The 21,103-nt window shown below is 38.3% G+C and overlaps 1 protein-coding gene across 2 annotated transcripts in view; it reads left to right on the forward strand.

The window, feature by feature from the left end:
* The window catches only part of LOC110068570 (receptor-type tyrosine-protein phosphatase kappa-like), a 39,432-nt gene that overhangs the window by 16,209 nt on the left and 2,120 nt on the right, over positions 1-21,103 (forward strand). Inside the window, exons 9-31 of one of the 2 annotated variants that reach the window (XM_089287415.1) lie at positions 1,836-1,983; positions 2,656-2,961; positions 4,455-4,742; positions 5,263-5,365; positions 6,381-6,648; positions 7,694-7,745; positions 7,957-8,092; positions 8,960-9,105; positions 9,350-9,510; positions 10,343-10,424; positions 11,645-11,721; positions 12,107-12,146; positions 12,984-13,081; positions 13,269-13,385; positions 13,869-14,017; positions 14,468-14,603; positions 15,907-16,056; positions 16,185-16,287; positions 16,970-17,040; positions 18,203-18,337; positions 19,428-19,550; positions 20,152-20,306; positions 20,715-20,850. In XM_089287415.1, coding sequence (XP_089143541.1) covers positions 1,836-1,983; positions 2,656-2,961; positions 4,455-4,742; positions 5,263-5,365; positions 6,381-6,648; positions 7,694-7,745; positions 7,957-8,092; positions 8,960-9,105; positions 9,350-9,510; positions 10,343-10,424; positions 11,645-11,721; positions 12,107-12,146; positions 12,984-13,081; positions 13,269-13,385; positions 13,869-14,017; positions 14,468-14,603; positions 15,907-16,056; positions 16,185-16,287; positions 16,970-17,040; positions 18,203-18,337; positions 19,428-19,550; positions 20,152-20,306; positions 20,715-20,850 — 3,180 coding nt within the window. The remainder of the gene's footprint in view (positions 1-1,835; positions 1,984-2,655; positions 2,962-4,454; positions 4,743-5,262; positions 5,366-6,380; positions 6,649-7,693; positions 7,746-7,956; positions 8,093-8,959; positions 9,106-9,349; positions 9,511-10,342; positions 10,425-11,644; positions 11,722-12,106; positions 12,147-12,983; positions 13,082-13,268; positions 13,386-13,868; positions 14,018-14,467; positions 14,604-15,906; positions 16,057-16,184; positions 16,288-16,969; positions 17,041-18,202; positions 18,338-19,427; positions 19,551-20,151; positions 20,307-20,714; positions 20,851-21,103) is intronic. The other variant, XM_089287416.1, reaches the window with a different exon arrangement.

Raw genomic sequence — 21,103 nt, forward strand, 5'->3', positions numbered from 1 at the left:
GGTGAACATACAGTGCATGCTTATTGTAGTGTATTAGGGACTGTTATGTGAGGTGTAGAGCACTGCCAGCACAAAGTCAACACTGACAAGGATGGTGGTGGTAATGATAACAATTACTGACTTAGAACTCCTCTGCTGTATGTTGCTTTAAATAATTTGTACTATGACTGACAAGAAGCGATTATGACTGACAGTACATGTAAATCAGTGCCTGTCACTCAGCTGTGACTGTGACAGTGACAATGAGTGTTACGGACAGCGGCAACCATTATTATGCATAACTGTGACATTAACTGTGCATGACTGTGAGTGTGACTATGACTATGCATGACTTGACTCTGACTATTGTATTTACTTTGATGGTGACTGAATGTACCTGCAATTGTGACTGTGATTGCAACTGTGACTATGACTGTGACTGTGACCACACATGACTTTGACTGTTACTGCATGACTCTGACTGTGACTGCTTCTGTGAGAAAGATTTTAATGATTTGCAAGCGTGTTTGACTTGTGTGACTCTGACTGCAACTGACTGTGTCTATGCATGACTGTGAATGACTGGCTGGCTTCACATGACTGACTGTGGATGACACTCTTTGATTGTCATTGTGACTGACTGACTGACTGACTGACTGACTAAATGTTAAAAGTGACTGTGACTATACATAACTGATGTACTGACTGATTGACTAAATGACTGACTGACTTATTGGCTGACTGACTGATTGACTAAATGACTGACTGACGTATTGACTGATTGATTGACTGACTGGCAGGCTGGCTGGCTGTCTGACTGACTGACTGACTGAATGTGACTGTGATTGTGCATGGCTGACTGACTGGCTACAGTTGTAACCCCCTGCGATTGCATTTACAACTGTAAAAGTGACGGTTAATAAGTGACTGTGAGAGTGACAGTGACTGTGCTCACACATTACAGTACATGCTAACACAAAGTGGATTCAGAGGCAGTGGAGTGGATTTGTTGGGTTAGCTACCCTTAGTAAATTTGCCCAAATTTAAAGTAAGTCCATTTTCATTGGCATATAAATAACACTACTGTCATGCTGCAGTGTTTTAAACTAAATTTTGACAGCACTTGCCATTCTGGCAAGTGACTCTCAAAATGCATTCACCTGGTGTAATTTTCACTTGCCCAGAAAGGTGCCTCCCCTCCCCTAATAAAATCTCCACAATGATTCACAAACTACTCTTTTTTTTTCGATATATTGTAATCAGGGAGGCCCAGCTTACCATTTTGTGTACTGAGCTTTCTTGTTCTGTTCCAATTACTAGATGCCTCCTTAGGATATCTACCAGTGGTTGGTTTTACTGTTTTATTCATGTTTTTATCTTTTGACACTCCTTGGAAGTATTTCGATCCACATTCTGTAGTTTTTTGAAGTGAAAAACAGCTAAACCAACAGCTGGCACTACCTAATTTGCATATATCCCCATGGAATCGAGACATTGGTTGGAGTAAGTTTTCATTTAAAAATATTCTAGCCAAAATGGAAAATAAAAAGGGGTGTTATCAATAATTAAGCCTAAATAATTTTCTCAAAAATGAAAATTGTACTTGCCAAATGGGCAAGTGATCGATGATTTGTACTGAGCTGAGACTTTTCATGCTTGCATTGGCAAGCAGACGAGTGCTAATTTCCAACACTAATGCTGGGTGCCGGTACTTTGTTATATGTTACAAATGTGAAGCTTAAATAACTATTTAACAGTAGCTGCATAAGTTTTGTGCAGAATTTTCATCACTTACCAGTTCATGTACATGTACAATAATTGTTTGCAAACAATTAATGCAAAGGCTTCTTTTGCAGGTCTTTGATGGTAACTCAGGAAGGAATGATATAGTGAAACACAATCTAAAAGAAATTGCAAGAGCAAGGTTTATCCGGTTTCAGCCAACAAATTATTCAACTCACAAAGCTCTGAGAGTAGAAGTATTTGGAATACTTAAACCTGCAGGTACAGTGTATCTTGCTTCCTACACTTGTTACCTTTCATATATTAAGTGCTATCATGGTAAATTTATTTTTTATTTGCCTTACTGGCTTAAATGAAGTCATTACATGTATACATGTACATGTATTAATCTATGTAAAATAAACTACAAATTATATGGATCACAGTTGCTCAAGGTTCGAAAACATAGAGTATTGCAAAATTTTAAAAGTAACCACACTTGGTAATTTTAAATTTAGCGACCTTTTTCTATCATTATTTTTGGAGGTTCCCCACTTTTGTTGGGCTATTAATTTTGGTAGTTAAAACAAGTACCATACACATATACGAAAATGAGCTACATGTTATTCATCTTACAGAAGTCATGTTAAAGACAGTCTGCACATCACCACTATAAACATAATAAGGGACGGACGTTTTACAGAAGGAACACCAGAGTAAAATACTGCATTAGTGAATTATACTGCTCTTGTCATCTGTTATGCCCCCTTTTTTTTATTTTAACCTTACATTTTAAGTAGTCACATATGTTTGACGTCATTGTTTTCAAGCTCGGTCTTGTGAAGTAACATTTTCTGTATTTTGCATTAATTTCTGCAACACCAGATCTAGAATATTGTATTGCAGAGCCTTCAACTGCGTCATAAATTTGGTCGTTATTTTCTTAATTTTTAGCTCCAAGCCAAGCTCCGAGTAGTTTTGTCGTGTCTCCATTGTCTTCCACAAGTGTTAGAGCATCCTGGCAGCTGCCACCAGTAGGCTCCAGACATGGAACAATCACAGGATTTAAACTGTTCTACCAAAGGAAGAACTCTGCTGCAGATTATCCAACTGTTTTAACCATTCAAAGTGGTTCAACTTTGAGCAGAAATATTACTGGACTGCGTAAATATTCAGAATATGAATTTCAAGTGTTAGCTTTCTCTTCTGTTGGAAATGGACCAAAAAGTTCTGTTCAGGAAGTGAGGACAAATGAAGATGGTAAGAAGTGAAAGATAGCTATCATGTTGAATTTCTTGAGTAACAAAGTATGAAGGGTACAGGTATAATGTACAATGTAGGTGTCATCTGGAAGCAATGTGGGCACTGACTTACCAATATGAAAACCAAACAATATGCAAATTCATGGTGACAATGGCAACGTCACCATGGGTCAACCCCCTAGCAGGTGTTCTTTTGGAGAAGGAAAAGAGCTAGAATTACATTTTTAATAAGATCTCTAGTCCAGATATGGAAAGAGAATGGTAAAGAGAGGCAAAGATCTAAGCTTGCAACCTGTAGGGCCTAACGGTAACTGAAAGTAAATGAACTGCACATACATGTATCCTGGAATGCTATCCTCAGCGACTGACCAGCAGCCAAACTCCTCGTGAACTATTAAGATAAACTAGTAGTAATCAAAGATTAGAGCAGTGCGTTCACACGTGTACTTTGCATATTTGGGCAACAAAGTTTGATCAACTGACAGATAACAATTTGCTTGTGAAGTTGAACTAGCGATGAGTAAATTATATCCTGCAGCACTGAGCAGCAATCCCTTAAAAATGTTTTCAATAAAGTTTTAACTTTTACTGAACAAAACGCTTTCTAGGAAAGACATTTTATTTAAATATTTGCAACCTCAAACTTCAATTTCAGATCACAAAGACTTGTGATAAATATTTCTTAAGAAAATAAATTTTTGACCAGCTGACCCTGCCAGACAGTGCATCACCAATGCTTATCTCAGTTGTAAATTTTACCTTGTGTTTGTATTATTTTACATATTGTTTTAATACATAAATGAAGGTTAAATTAGTTCTAAACACAAATCATGGCCTTTCGGCGAGCTACACGACAAGGAAAGTTTGTTTTCTGACAAGAAATCATGGTCACTTGCCAAGCTAGTCAGAGCTACGACTCGGAAAATTCTATTTTCTAATGACAATCATATCCTAGCCATTTGTCGAGCTACACAACTTGAAAAATGTGTTTTCTGACCACTATTCATGGCCATTTGCTGTCGCTGATCTGCAAAATATTCACTCTTGATGATAAGGGTTGAGTTACCTTCATGTACTGTCGCAAATCACACCACCAAACTGCCAAACTGCAGCTTTGAACACTTGCCACGAATCTTTTCACGTGACTGTGTACATGCACACATAATGTAATTTGCTCCTGCTGTGTGTGTGGGGGGGGCCAAATTGGTGAACAAATCTGTCCCAAAAAATCTCGATGTAGACTGGATTAGGATTGCGTTACACTTTGTGAGCGCAATACTGTAATCCAATCAAGCTCACACAAACAACTTAAAGTCAATCTATAGTACATACATCCGCATATTATGTTCTTTCACTGCAAGTTATTGGCACCTTCAGCATGACGGCAAAAACCTCACTGAAAAGTTACAAATACTGTGTTAGCAGGCTTTTAAGTCCAGTATGGTTGTTTTCATTAAAATAATGCCTTTTCTGTCATGTTTGTTCCATCAGCACCCAGCGCTCCTGTTTCCCTTGGTTATACTCATATAACACCAAGTAGTTCACATGGTCCAAGGATACACCTTACCTGGAGTAAGCCAGCAGAACCAAATGGAGTTATCAGGGATTACACTTTGTCTTACAGTCACAGTGGGAATCCACAAAAAGAGATTTCTGGAATAGATGTGTTAAGTTACACAGTTGATGTATTAGGTGGAGTCCAGTATCAGTTCTATGTCAGAGCTGTGACTATCAAACCTGGATCAAATGCTCCATTGACTGTGGATATCCCAGTGTATAGTAAGTTCAGGGTTTTGTTTGGTATTTGGTTCTTCACTTTTTCAATTACTTTAGCGACACTTAGTAAGTGTGTATGTGTATATTTTGACCTGATATATTTAAAGAAAAAATTATTTACAGGGCAACTCCAGAGTTAGTCGTGTGACTTTTCCCATACTGTTCTGTGTTACACGTGTGAATTAATTAATTTCCATTTGAATTGGTAATTAATACCCTGGGGATTATGCAAATAACAGTATAAAAGAATTTACACACTTTTCACCTAATCACTCTACTCGAGGCTGCAAAAGCGGAGTGGTTGGCGACCCACCCTCCTACCCAACGAGTAAGTCGGGCTTGATCTAGCTGTCCGCCTCTAGTTTCGGCCTGTTCTTGGGCTCTTCCTAGACCAGGGCGATTCCCCTTAACTTATTACCATGTCATTAATAACTTGTCATTAATAAGTTGTAAAAAAAAGTGTGAGTTCTTATAATTATGAAGGTGTTTACTGTAGTATACTGTTTTTTTCATTTCCTGTTAGCCCCGATGGCTCCAGTTGTACTTACTTTGATGGAGAGAGACGTCAACCAGTCAAGTGTTAAGATTCGTTTGTGGCCTGTAGAACAAAGGAATGGCCCAATAAGGTGATCTCTCTTATTATTCATTACTGAGTGTTGCCCAAATACAGTTTTTTGAGGCAGCTTGTTAAAAATGTCCATACAGTACTTTCACATAGAAATCTCAAGAATGATCGAATTCATCGTAATTGGTGCTGGCCTAATTTGCTCTGTTACTGGTAGAACAGGATGGCAATTTAGGGAAGTTCAAGCTTCATTTTCTTTCTCTTCATTTTATGTGTCATATAACCTCTCTACTTCATACCTGTAAATGCATTAACACTCACTCATATATTACGGTCGATATCTACGTGCCTGCATTGTAATTTTTTTTAGCTTTACCTAAGAACATCCACAGCAAAAAGTCCTCAAGAACAAAGTACATTGACACCCTCCCCCCCCCCCCTCCCCATTAGTCACCCGTGCTCTCCATTGTGCGAACTAAATTGAATACATGTATACACGTACAATTATCAGGGCTTGAAAAAAAACATAAATTCCAGCTTGCCCTTGAGACAAGTAGCTCTCAAATTTTGCTTGCCCTGGCCAAGTCTTAGTTCACTCTTTTAATGATATAGTTGGTGGACAACTTTCCTGATCCTTTGCCCATTGGGCAAGTGAGAATGAAAATTTACTTGCCCAGAAGGACAGTCTACTTGTCCAAGACAATGGGACGGCACTCTTTTCAAGCGTTGAATTATGCATGTCATTTCTTATAATTTCTGGCTAACAGTCTACCAAAATGAAACATTCCATGGACAGTCCGGCTGTAAATAATCAGTTCTGTGCAGTGACAATTGTTTGAACACATACCATTTTCGGTTATTTGTTGGTTCATTGTTGTTTGGCTGACTTTTGATTGTCTAGATTGTTATGTAGATGTGGATTTCCAAAAATAATGGTCTTCATTCAGTTACTAAACTCATTCAAACGTTATCAGAATGCTATGCATGGTTAAGTTCGATATTTACTAATTGCACAATGGACTGCGCCAACCATCATACATGTAATTCAGCTAAAATCTCAATTTGCTGAATTTCAGTGCTTATCAAGTTATAGTTCTGAAAGTAGTTGATGGAGCTGAAGAACTTCCAAATGACTATCCTTCGAAATTGAAAGACGTAAACAATGCCACCGAAGACAACTTAAACTTTTATGTTGCTGCTGAGATCCAAAATGTTCCAGTTCATGAAGAATCTTGGGAATTTACTGTTGGTGACGACGAAACGAATGGAGGTTATGAAAATAAGGGACTTGAGACAGGACAAGACTACGTCATCTACCAAAGAGCTCTCACATATGACAAGAATGTAAGAGAACTTGAATAAATTAATTTACTCTAATTTATTAGTAAACCACCATTGGTATTTTGACTTGAATGGGTGGTACAAAATAAATTAATCCTACATTGGTATTCTAAATGGATTCGTGAGTTAAGGACCGGCCCGAAACGTCTGCTAATAATTTGAATTTAGGGCAGAATTTTATTTACAAGGTACAAATCCTTGCAATAATTAGTAGATTGTTGGTATAAATTTTGAAAAAAAAAAAAGAAACCGGCACAACAAATTCAACAAAATGGTACCAGAGCCCACTTTGGAGGTGTGGTCAAGTTAATTCCAAAACCATTCATTGAGAAATTGTGACACTTTCTGGCCAAGAGCCAACTTGGAAAATCTACAGGCACCCAAGGGGTAAATGTATGTGGGCCACAATACAATGGCCTAAGCGGGTCAAAGGCATGATATGGCTTTAGCATCTTTGTATATACACATGTTCATACCATATTGAAGTTTGCGGACTCTTGAAGCAAGATACGTGAATCTATACCTGCTGATTATCACAAGAGTCGACCCACATAAGAATTAGAGACTGAAGTTAACATTAATTTTTTTCCTCCTTAGTATTCTCTGTAGCTTGACGAGCATTTTACGCGGCCTTTGATCTAAATGATAAGTGCTCGTCTTGATACTAGTCTTTTCGTTTAATCTAATGAGAGCCACAGAAAAACACCAAAACTGGTCTCAAGCTGCATTTAATTATCGCACGCAGTAATGTCTCTGCAGCTGTTTTTCACTGAACACAACCGTCAGTCTTCGCCAGGGAAAGTATAGGATTCTAACGGCGATGCCATACCTCGAATAGGTAAGGCTTGAGGGAATGTTTTCAGCACAAGTATTAGCGAAAGAAATATACATATTTACTTGACAATGACATCCGACGATGTCAAAACGTCGTGTATTTCTTTCGCTAATATTTGTGTTGAAGATACCGTAACTGTAGTTATATTATTTAATTCATAGTTGTTAAAGGCTGCGGAATGTTTGCTAACCTTTTTACGTTTCTTTTCCCTAGGTTATTTTAAGCGGAAAAGTCAGCAAAGTTGCCAGAATATCTGTCAACAAAGGCAAGTTGTATAGTTCATCGTAATACTTCAGTTAGGGTAAAATCTAACACTATTCTATCTGTTTTTGAAGGGCGTCTAACTATTACTTATAAGACCAATAATTTCCAATGGTAATGGCAAGCATATAAAAGTAAGTCGAAATGGCACTTCCTTTTTAAGCGACAATTTTTTTTTATTTCACAACTAATTAACATCGTTTTGTGGATTTTATTTTTTACTAAAGATGTTGGAGCAACAGAGAAAACCAAGGGCTCTAATTCTGTCAGTGCTGCGGCGATTGCTGTTCCTGTGGTGCTGTTAATACTCCTTATACCAGCAGTTCTCATTGCAGTGCTTTTTTATCGAAGGTATGCTATACATTGGTGTGCCATAGTGAGACCAGATTATTTAAGGAATAGACCACAAGTTTTTATGACTTATAGGCTGATAAACCACGCGAGATGTTGGAAGAACACACTTATGATTTACGAATTCTTCGAGTGTGCTCTAAAGTGCTCTAAAATGCGTGATGCAGACCTACAAAAGTTTCAAATCGCGGCCATATCTGACCAGTCACGTGACCACAACAGAAAAAAACCCTTAAACTTAAAAAGCATCTAATTCCGAAACTTTAAATTAGTGTCAATAGATTAAGAACGTCTACATGCTTAATGCTACGTATGGGTTTTATGAAACAGTCATTATCATAAAAGTTATGAGGTAATCAACACCCGTATTGACAGACTTTCTACGTGTAAACAGTAATTCCACACGTACGATCATAAAGAAGGCTAAGGTATTTCTGATTCATAAGAAAAATCGGAAGTCTTCCTCTTTTCTTTCAAGTTTTAGGAATTTAAAATTTTAACGCGCGGTCTGGGACTGGCTCTAGTTACGCACGCGAAATCATTTTTTTTTTTTTCAAAGCAAACTTTCCCTCGTATAAAATTCACCATTTAGCACTGCAAAACGCTCCAATATAGCCTTACTCTAAATATCGCCTTCAGCAAACCCTTAACAACTGTTCTAAATCTGTAGTTAAGAAGGACCCCCCTCAAGAGTTGTCATCGGTTTAAACATTTCCATGTGTTTATTTGAAGACTGCTCTCTGACCTTTATTTGCTTTTTTACGGGAAGTTGTTTTTGCCCAATAGTTTCCGAAATATATGTACATGGACAGTTAATATATCTGAACCTTTTTAATATATTTTTTTAAACTGTTTTATGATTTTCAGAAGGAAGAGGTCAGAAAACAAAAGCAGCAACGGGAGGGCGACTCCTTTTCAACTTGGAGACTTGAGAAGTGAGTCAACGGATATTACTTCAAGCTCAGCCAATCTGGTTTATGAGAATTTAGTTGATATTCGACCGTCTGAAGAAGGTACGGTGTTGTTAGTACTGTACATAGATTACACCAAAATACTTGTCAAGTAGATCCTTTCTTCAATATAACCTTTCTACGCCAAAACTCCATCGCTTTTGTTGTTGAATTTATTTAATGGTATTGAAACTCTGTTCTTGTTAGCCCTTGTTAGCCAAATAACTTACAGTACTAGAAACAGATAAAAGTGTGGCCACCAATAGTAACAATAAAACAATTGGATAAAACGTTTATACTTGACTAGGTACTTCAAATGTCATGGAACCATCTTCTCCTAAGGAAAATGAATTGATATACAGCGAGGCTGAAGATGGTAAACCCAAACCAATTCCTGTGGCTGAGTTTGCGAGATACTTCAAGAACAAGTCAAGTAATGGAGCAATTGTTTTGCGGGAGGAATTTAAGGTAAGCCTTTCTTTATTACCTCACTATTTTATTGCTGCTATTTCTTCCTTATCGTGACTGAGGGAAATTGATGCTGTTTTTAAAGATCACGTATTGCTTGTTGGTTTTAGTGGTCTCTACAATCCAGAGTAGAGTGGTTTTCACTTCAGTGTCGAAAGTAGTTTGCATTTTATTTGGTTTTGCATTACTACGCTAAGCGATCGGCTTAAAAAACTTAAAAAAACGATCTTTACCTACTCGCACACATTTTCCTGGGTTTCAAGCTACAGCACATGTACTTGCTTTGAGGTGTGATTGGTACACTGGAATGCTTACACTGTATGTCCTTTGTGACTGGCCAGAGTGATTACTTTAGTTTTGGTTTTACGGCACTCGCTTGAAAAGACCTCCCTGTCAAGGGTATCGTATTGAGCATTGAAATTATTGAAACGCTTTTCTATAACATCAGGATTGCTGCTAAGCTGGTAATGGCATGATAGATGAGGCAAGGGTTAAATCAGGTGGGGGTCTATCCTAACATTCTATGGAGAGCAGTCGTGAGAGGTAGGGCTGCATCTGCCAACAATGTAACATGAATGCTAAGTTGTTCTTTTTGTGGTATTTTCAGTGCTCCTCTTCTCTTGTTGAAACATATACATGTATTGTTCATTCTCTAGAGTTACAAGTGATTCCGTTATGGTATACTAGTAAACAGATGCTCCAGAATATCACTCAATAATAACTGCACGTTTATGACAGTATCCAATATTGTTTCTGACCAAACCATGGGCATGACAGTTCTGACTTTCTGAACTAAACAAACCAAATAAGGTCTGGTACCTGTTATTTTCAGAATTTACCAGGAGGTATGCAGTTCCCCTGGGAAGTTGGCAAGAACAACAAAATAAAAAACCGTTACGGAAACATAACTACCTGTGAGTACATATTTACCAAATAGAAAATGGTTTTTCGTGTTCTCTAAGAAAATGATGGACGGGAGTGCGTTCAGCAGTTTTCCTACACTTCAGATTAATTTTCCTTAGTAATAAATACTCATTGCACTGAACAAAACTTTATAATAAAACGAAACTGAAAACAGTTGGTGATGTTCCTTTGCAACAAAGCAGAGCTATCACATGATAAAGAGTACATGACACCGTCGATTTGTGCTTGCAGCTGAAGGACGTTATCAATGTCTTCAAATGGATCCTCGAGAGGAAGAGCTGAGTCGAGCTTAACTACCCCAACAACTCCTGCTTTCCACCCTTTTGAAACATAGCGCTTTCTCTCACTGCTAGTCAAGGGGCTGTGAAGACTTACTATTCTTGTTGATTAAAGAATTATATAACAAGGTATTAAATTTCGCGTAGTTAATTTTCGCGAAAGCTTTTTTTCGCAGGTCTTCGAAAATTAAGTATTGTCCTTTCAAAAAGGACTTTCACTTTGTTTCTATCGAGTTTTAGTATAAATCTACTAGCATTCTTTCACGAATGCTGTTCTCTGATTGGCTACGCTACTCACTATCTATTCTGTGATATATAGTGCGGAGTAGCGTAGCAGTGTTCAGTTTTTAACGAAATGACGGCCGCTTATTTGCATTTTCGAGGTTTCTGTGAAGAGGTTTTAGATAAAGTCTTGAACGACTAATAGATTTATACTAAAACAATTAGATTATTCGCCCTCGTCAACACGTTAGAAATCACGCGATAGAAATCTCGAGCTCATAATCTAATTGTTTAATAGAAACACTCCTGAACGTTTAGGAGAAACACTCGCCTGTGTGCTCGTGTTCCCTGAGCGTTTATCGTTCTCCCAGACTTCTACTCGGGTTTCTATAACTCCACAGAAACAGGTAAAATGTTTATTTATTTTAGTAATAAGTAATATTGTATATAATCGAACGTACAAGCTCTATAAAAAGGGATGGATTCACAATTTTATTGTAGACTAACCATATTTGTACTGAATATCGAGCCTTGTCGAGCAATACCAAACATCCACTGAAGTTTTCCAAAAATCCAGTGTGGTTTGCCAAACATTGTACCCAGACTTCACTTTTCCAACACTCAAATGCGCCTTAGACCATTGTAATTCCCAAATGTAAATATTTTAAACAAAGCACTTCATAATTAATGGAAGGCGCTTTACTTAACAGATGATCATTCTCGTGTTGTGTTGGAGAAAGTAGAAGGTGACCCAAATTCTGACTACATCAACGCTAGTTATATCCCGGTAGGTAATAGAGATTCTGCTACTGACATAATCACATAGATACCATGGCGTTTTTGACGTTTTTTAATATAAAACGAGAAAATTTATAAAATAACGAGATAAGAAAACCAATTTGCTAGTATTTCTATCACATCTAAAATTACTGTGGACCTAGACCATACAGACCCATTATTGTTCCATTATTGTGTTGCATAACTGAGGGATAGATTTTTTTTGTAACGAAAGACGTTAGGACAGAATTATTTAGAAAAAGAAAAACATGAAGTAAAAAATGGTAACTAGAGGTGTTACGCCACGGAGCGCCCTGTTCTGTACAGTGATTTCGTAGCTTCTGATGTCAAGCCCAAGGTTGTGTCAATCAACAATGTCTTGTTGTCTCTCCTAGACTTTTGATGAGGAAACTATGTGCTACATTGCTACTCAAGGTAAGTGAAAGACTGAAGAATACGGTCACACCTAGTGGCAGATCCAAATCTGCTCGTAAGAGAAGGGGAGTTAATTTGAAATTTCCCGGGCTTAAGGTGGCTTTTTGGCTTTTTCAGATAGATCATATCGAGATCTTTCATTATACGGCAAAAGATTGATTCTAAGCTAAGTGATAAGCGAAAAACGTTTCTTTCCGTTTGATTACCTGTAATTGATATCTGGCAACAGGTTGTCACGAAATATATGTCTACAGAAAAGTGCTTTGTCCAGTTGCTATTACAGTGTACCATCGTATAGAGTTGCGTAAAACCAAAACCAAAGTTATCACTCTGACCAATCAATAAGGACGCAGACAAACAAATGAACCAATCAAAATTCGAAGTAAATCAGCTCTTCAATGGGAGGCGTACAATCGGGAGAACTTATACCTTTGTTTTAGATCTAAACTTAAGCTCATATCTGGGGGAGGAGGGGGTTGGGGGGTTGGGGGGTTGGGGGTGAGATAATATCAGAATGAATGTGGCACTTGAGATCTGGGAGGAGGTATATATGTACGGTGAAACTGTAATCCGATTTTTCGGTATTGCCTTAATAATTAATTTTTGCAACGTCAAATTTTCGCCAACGAAAGTGATGTCGTGTATAAAGGCAGCCGCTCATATTACAAGAAGTGTTGAACACATTTTCTAAAACTAGTTGTTACGAATAAAAGCCCTTCTAAAATCATGGAATTTTGAAGTTGTCACGAAAATCTCAGCCCCCATATACCGTTTTATACAAGTTTGTTAGAGGTTATTCGTAGTGTGTTTTGAACGATTCCTTATTATTCCACTAAGGTCCAACTTCTGTGACGTGTAGTGATTTCTGGCGAATGATCTGGCAAGAGAAATGCGTTACGATTGTCATGCTAACCAACTTGATTGAGGTGGGAAAGGTAGGCTTTTACTTTGCTCTTATATTCACCAATACTTGTTTTTATTTTTAACCATTTGTCAACGTGCATTTAATGTTGTTCGTTGAAGTCAGACAAGATTAATTAGAAGGGACTAGTCTCTTTTTGCAAATAGTTGTCATATTTGTGCAGATACTTTTTCATAGTTTGTATTCCATGTGTTTCGCAGGGCAAGTGTGACCAGTACTGGCCAGATAGTACCACCAAGTATGGCTCTATTAGAGTCACTTTACAAAAAACTGAGAACTTTGCTGACTACGTAGTTCGAACATTTGCACTGGTGAAGGTAAGGCAAGCTAGAATAACGAACATTCTTCCATGTTTACCTCTGAACAGGTAATTGACAGCTTTGTTGCGGTAAAAATTCTGTCGCAACACCAATTTACTTTTACTCGAGCATGTAACGAGACATTTTTCTTTTATGAAAAAAAAAAAGGTTGCGATACGGTAATATCATTGACAAAATAAACCGAAATAGCAAGGAAAAGGGTAAAATAAGTAACTAAAATCTCACAAATCGCTAGTGCAAAAGTAAGACCAAAATACACCGATAAACTAACTTGTTGTGACGACCTTCTAGTGAAGAATGTGAAAATGTAGAGCGATTTTGATGAGGAAACTCATTGCTCCACTACCAAGGAGTAACAAAAACATATCACAAGCAAACAGATCAACAATAGAAGGTTACGTTTGAAAGAGAGCAGAGACATACAAAACAACGTTTGGTACGTATACAGATAATGCTACAAAAAAGCCTTTTGCTACTTAGGGATCAGGAAAACGAGAAGTTCTTCAATTTCATTACATTACTTGGCCAGACAAGGGTGTTCCACGGCGTTCTACAGCACTACTGGGATTTAGATGGAAGGTTCATACTAGACACCAGGCTACTGGCGGCCCACTCGTCGTGCACTGCAGGTATTCAGAATTAACGAGCTATATCTTTCTCTCTCTCCTCCGCAAAGGCTTCCTAGAGGTGGGAAAGTTGGTAAGGGATGTGGGAGGGCGCGCGGGGAACAAGATATGTAATCTCTTCCCAGCATTTCCCCACGCTTTCTTTGTTTTCTCTGCCAATTTACGAACTGTCAATCTATACGGAGAGGGTATCACGAAAGAGGCCTCTGTCATACAGGTGTTATACCAAGATTTTACTCGAGACAAGATCTTTAACAATTGCATTTTTTTTTGCCTGTTTGTTAACAGCCCCTCAGTAGGAATACATATACTAAAAACGTAATGTAGAGGACTGTTACTTTTAGAAAACGGTAGAAAATCCTGCTTTATTAGATGGGTTTATGACACTGGCGTGCTGATGCCGTGATGATAAATCAAGTCCATTTGTTGATGAATCATCTGTTTTAATACCAGTGCTGGTGTTGGACGAACTGGTACGTACATTGCCATTGACGCCATGTTGGAAGGTGCCAAGGAGAAGAAGAGCGTGTTCATTCAGAATTATGTTCAAGTGATGCGGAGATGTCGCCCTCATATGGTGCAGAAGGAGGTAAGCAAGCTTTAATAATTTTGTTGCTTAGCAATTAGGAGTACATGTAATTGCCAAGAGTTAAGATCTTTTCATCGTTTTCGCCATTTTCGTCGTCAATTATCACCATTGTTGTCACTATCGTTGTCTCTCGATATTGCTTTTGTCGTAATTATAACTATTGCCATCGTTATCGCTGTTGTCTGGCTCTTGTCATCTTTGTTGTTGTTGTTGTGGTCAATTTCGTTGTCACTGTTGCTATCTTTGTTATTTTCGTCATCGCGAATGTCGTTTTCGTTATTGTTTTCTTCCTTGTCGTTTTTCTTATTGTTATTGTCGTTGTTGCTGTCGTTTTCCTCGTTGTTTCATTGTCGCTGTCGTACTACACTACGTATGGTTACCGCGCCTTTCAATAACATTCGGACTTTCAATTTCAAAGCTCAACCGACAAATGCGTTTTTAGCTACCGTCAATCAAATATTCGGTAGCTCCTCCCAGCTTCCGACTACGCAGTTGTCCGTTTCGTAAACGGTCGATGCCAATTTCGCGACACTTAGAAATTTTTTAACTATCAACGAATTTTTCTCTACGAAATTAAAGAAAAAAGAAAATTTGTAAGTAACCACTCAGTATTGAACCCGAAACCTCTGTTTCCTAATATCCCTCTTCTACCACTACACTACCAGGTTGATTCTCCAAATCTCTGCAAAATTTAATTATAAAACGTGACTTTCTTAAATATTAATGATAGAGTTGCCCCAACCATCAAATAAAAGTTAACCGCAAGCAAACCAGTGTGAATATGAACAATCAAGCATTTGACGAGTGCGTTATACTCAATCAACAAATTAAAACAAGTTTTCTACCTTGTCCTGGCCTATACTAAAGCAGGTATGACATCGTCCATTCTGATAGGCTTGGTTACCGATGATGGCATCGACTGTTTACGAAACGGAAATCAGCTCCGACTACTGCCGAGCGCGCGGTAATCAAATCAAATCGTTGAGCACAGCTCAGACAACATAGTCGGAAGCTGGGAGGAGCCGCCGAACATTTGCTTGACGGTAGGGAAAAACGCATTTGTCGGTTGAGCTTTGAATTTTTGAGTCCGCGTGTCCGCGTGTTTCATTGTCGCTGTCGTACTACACTACGTATGGTTACTGCGCCTTTCAATAACATTTGGACTTTCAATTTCAAAGCTACACTACGTATGGTTACTGCTATGATGACGAGGAAGTAGACAATGACACTGACTTTGTCGATGATGGGAAACAGCTATTCTTACCAGTGCTTTCATAACCTACATGTTATCTCTCTTGTATAGGAGCAGTATGTATTTTTGCATCAAGCAGTGATGGAAGCTTTGACCTGTGGAAATACAGAGGTTGCCCCTCAGGACTTGAGAATCGCAATGAATAAGCTTGCCAGAACTCATAAATCTTCTAAACAAACTGGATATGAACGAGAATTCAAGGTACTTTAATTAAAATTCTTCCAGTTTCCAATTTTTCACTGATGTCCTGCTTGTTTTTCTTAGTCACCTACTTGTATTTTTTTAACAGAGACAAACGATGACGTTAGACATTTGTTTTGTATTATTAGCGTCTGCAACTTGTCAGTGACTGCCAAGCATCAGGAGAAGAATCAGTGGCAGCATTTAAGCCATCAAATATTAAAAAGAACAGGTTTCCTAACATTGTACCATGTAAGTATTGCCTTGCCTTACCTTCAAATTGATTTTCATAGGCTTTGATATTGCGATAATGTACTAGTGATTTTGCAGTTCACGTAAATAGAGAACTTAAGCAATGACGACGGCGACCCCGAGGACAACGCCTAGGAAAAAATGAAGTTATATCTGACCTTAGAATTGTCGAGGTCTGTTCAGTGCGTCTGTTTGTCTCAGAACTTGCTCAAGCTAAATATGTAACGCCAGGGTTCAAAAGACGGAAACTTAGCCGCCGTCGTTCGCGTTCTCCATAATACGCAGAACTTAGTCATTTCACGTTGTTGTTTTGCAGAGGACGGCAAAGAAATGTACCTAGATTTATAACGCACGTGCACAGCCATTGTTCTACCGATTAAACCTTCTGTTTTGTGGCGTTCTCGTTGCCGTTGCCGTTGCCGTCGTGGTTTTCTTAAGTTCTCTGATGTCTTCAGACTGACGAAAACCTCAAAATGACAACGTAGTTACATTAGGAACAATAATGCCAGGCGAATAACGGTGATAATAAATCTGATATTTTGTGGTCTTAATTTCTATTCTAATATCTACAGATAGTGCGAATGTAGAGCTTAGCAGCGTAGTCCTATTACTACAGAAGTAAACTGTCTAGTGTAGATTTATTTTTTATGACATTTGTTATCTCAATTGGTTATTATACTAGTGGATAGTGCTCGAGTGTTCCTGAGGTCATCTGATCCAGCGAAGGATTACATCAACGCTTCTTTTGTCGATGTAAGTGAACGCAATAAACAATTCCTTTTATTTGATGTAACAAATTCTTCAAATACATGAGGGAGGATGAGATATCCATGTTTCTCAAACTCATTGATAATACATCATGTTAAAATAAAGAAAATCACAACCGTGAAAGAGGTTTGGATACCCGGCCTTAATTAGCATAGATTTTGACGATATTACTTCTCCGTTTACTCCTTAGTTTTTGTTTTGATTGAGAAGATATAACAAACACTCAAGGCAGTGTTTCATCGGCTCTCCAAACACCTCGAATTTCGTCAAAAATACTCCGCTGCGCGTCGTTTTTTCAACTCTCTTCTCGGTGTTTGGATAACCCAATGAAACACTGCCTCTCGTTTTTGATATATTACTTAAATATTATCTAATTTTAATAGAATAGTGGTAATTATTTTTAGGTAAAGTCTGCATGCGAGCCAAGTGGCCCATCAGGCCGGAGCTTATCCCGGTTTCTGTAGCATGAAGCGACTAGGAGTATTTCTACTCCCCCCTGGATGGGATGCTAGTCCATCGCAGGGTTACCCCCAGCATTAAGTTCGCCGGTACCCATTTATACACCTGGGTGGAGAGAGGCACTGTGAGATCAATCAAGTTAATTTGCACGCGTAAAATAAGCAGATTCAGTTTCATAAATCAACTGGTCGGTGAACGATTCAGGGGATATTTGTCTCCTTGCCATGCAGCGAGACATCTTTTAATTACATGGAGTTGTTGATCATTGTTACAATAGCCTGGGTAAAGGCAACTGAGCTGTTAATTGTGGCAGTGTTAGGACAGCAGGTCAATTCCTGGCAGCCTTCGCACTAAATGTTACTGGAAAACAAATATTACGAATCCTTTGACCAAAGAAAATCTCTAGGGTGGATAGCTAGGGTGGGGTGGGGTGGGTTGACGACTAGTTGAGTTTAATTCTGGAATTTTTTATTATTAAAGAAGTTTAATTTGTGATATTCTTAAAATTGCAAATACTGACGATACCACGCTGGTGTCTATTTGAGCGCCCGAACTAGCTGCTTTTTAATAAACGAGGCAGGAAACGTGCTGCTACAATTATTTAGTTTTATTACCGAAAAGCTGTAGTGTGGTGGCGGTATTAAAATGTGTTTTCTTTAGTTGATAATTTCCATTCATCCTGCATTAGGACTACATACAACGCAATGCGTATATCCTGACTCAAGCGCCATTAAACAACACTGTTGAAGACTTCTGGCGTATGATATCACAGTATGACATCGGCACAGTTGTGATGTTGAACAGCTTGAGAGAGGAAAAAGAGGTAGATTTCATTTCTATTCTTTCACGCAAAACTTAGATTGAAGCCTTGATTCATAACAGTGACTTGTTTACTCTTCTACAATACATGGCATGGCGTTCACCCTTTCTTATTACAGTTGTCTTGATAATTTTTAGCAACACTAGCCGGAGATCCCAGGAAGTATTCTGTACCTTTTTCCCGGGGATCCCTTACATTTGTATTTATTACACCAATCTAAAAGGTGCCTTTAACCCTTTGAATACCAAACGTTTGCCAAAACATACCGTTTTTAACCGTTTAGTCAGGTTTTTTAGCTGCCATGACGCTAAATAAGCCTAAGTTGTGCTACAAAAGCTTTTTTTTTTTTTTGCTAAAAGGAGAGCTTTTTCGAGGATTAGGTACAAAATTGAGCAAAACTTCAATTACGGGCATGCGCATAAGCCAAAATTTGGACTTTTTTGCCATTAACCGTTCTCAGTTTCGTTTGTTGGCCTTTCCTTTCTGTTTTTCTCTGCCCTTTTACACTGGCTACCTTTTGCATTGTATGTTCTTTCTGGCTGCGGTGAAAAGTTGGATGTTAATAACGGGCGAAGCCTAGAAATGGACCTTGATCAATCATAGGCGTTGTGGACCATTTTACCACCGTTTTTGCACCAAAACTGATAACCTTGCTTTTCGATTTGCGACGTCGGAATGTCGTCGATATCTAAACCTGACCATTGTGCGGAAAGGGCTAGTCTAGCACTACTATCAGCTTATCAAGAATATCTAATGACATTTAAATTGATGACGTCACAAATGGTACAAAGAGCACGACCATTAATTACGCATATATGCGTAGTTGGTATTCAAAGGGTTAACTTGACATCAGTACTTATAACAATTAATATAATGCTGCGACTTAAGTGAAGGGGCCTGTCACAATCTTCTGCGGGTGTGCGGCGATTTTACTTTTGATCCAATAATACAACCTCGTATCCAGAGTCTTCATTCCCCTTAACCAGGAGTAAGAATTTTTCTGTAATTTGTTCTATGGAATTTCACACTTACCCTCGCGCAAGAATTCGCCGAACATTATTTCGCTTTTTGGCTTGTTTTCATGTCTTTGTAGAGTTATCCACAATACTGGCCTACAAAGGGTTCCGTCAAGTATGGTGACATCACCATACAGTTTCTGTCGGAAAGTACTTCAAACAAGATCACGACCACGAAGTTTAGCGTATTGAATGCCGAGGTGAGAGTTGTTGTTATCGAGAGGTGATGGTCTAAATTTTTGATATTTTGGTTCGACAGTGGTTGGAGAGGGGGTCAGTATGAAAAAAACCCATAAAATCCCCCTGAGCTTATATTTTGTTCAGAATGTTTTTCGGCTCTATTTATAATTAGAAGAAAGTTTGCGTTTCAAATATGTCTTTTTTATATCTATTGGAAGTAATGTTGCGTCTTAAAAAGTTAAGCACTATACAAGGACTTTCTAAACTAAACGATATAAATAGAAAGCAGGTTAGTCAATCAATCAAACGAAGACGAAGAAGCTCTGAGAGTTTAATGACAATTAGAAACTTCATTAAAGCCTTTTTAGGTGTGAACAGATCCGTCGATGATAGTTTGCCATCAAGAGAATATTTTTCACTTCGCAGGACTGAAATAACTCTTAACTCGGTACAGGAAGTGGCTAATGAATAGAATTTATGTGAACACTCTTAAATTGATGTTCTGGCGTTTTTCGTTGTTTCTCTCTCTAGTGCTGATAAGTAGTGTACACGAACTTGCACTAAACTGGTGATAGGCCTGTGCTTCCTCACATAAAACTTTGTTTATTCATATTTTCTTAGCCTCCAAAAAAGCAGTCAACTGTGCAGCACTTACACTTCACTGGATGGTCCAACCTTGACTCGTGCCCAGATCCTCAGGAAATACTCGATTTGCTGACCGCTGTACAGCAGTCTCAGCAACAAACCGGGAATGGCGTCACTGTTTTTCAGTGCAGGTGAATAGTGAAGTTTTGGTTTGCACATAACTTTGTTTGCCCCATATACACCAACCAGACTGTTCCAAAAGAATAAATGCACAAAGTATTTGCAGGAGTTTTTCAAAGGCATTTAACGGGGCTAAGTACGCATCTTGAAAAGTTTAGCCTAAATTTTTTTTTTCTGTCGTTCTTAATTTATGTTAATCTTCTCCATCCTTAAATATCCTTGTTCCTTCATGGTTTATTATTTTCTTTTTGGTGTTTTTCTTCTCTTCTACATGTATTCGCTTCGAGACTTGATTGGTTCACTGCGTTGTTTTTGTAATTTGTAACTGGCCTGAATGACTACTTTGGTTTTGGTCCCAGGGGACTCGATTGAAAACCGCTCTAAATATTGGCTCAATTATGTCCTTTTTTTTTCCACAGTGATGGTGATGGTCGAAGTGGTTGTGTGTCTTCAATAATGTCAGTGATTGAGCGAGTTAAGTCTGAACAAACAGTTGACGTGTTTCAGACAATTAAACTGATTCGATCCAAGAGACCTGGTGCTGTCGACACTTTGGTAAGCTGCTCAGCGTTCTTATTTGAAATAACACCTTCTGAAAAACACGATGGTGTATTCAGATTCTATTTGTCTTGTTCTGTACTGCTAAAACAGCATTTTAATCAACAAAATTGCCGAGAGCAATAGATGTACGGTAATGCCAAATACCAGAGCGGTATTCTGCTTCGAGAAATATTAGTAGGGGATCATCCCCGTAGCTGTAAACAAAACACGCAGCACCCACACGGTGATTTTAGTGCGTGATCGACTG

The sequence above is a fragment of the Orbicella faveolata genome, unplaced genomic scaffold (genome assembly GCF_042242905.1).
Source record: "Orbicella faveolata isolate gen_17 unplaced genomic scaffold, um_ofav_v1 contig_14, whole genome shotgun sequence".
Lineage (NCBI taxonomy): Eukaryota > Metazoa > Cnidaria > Anthozoa > Scleractinia > Merulinidae > Orbicella > Orbicella faveolata.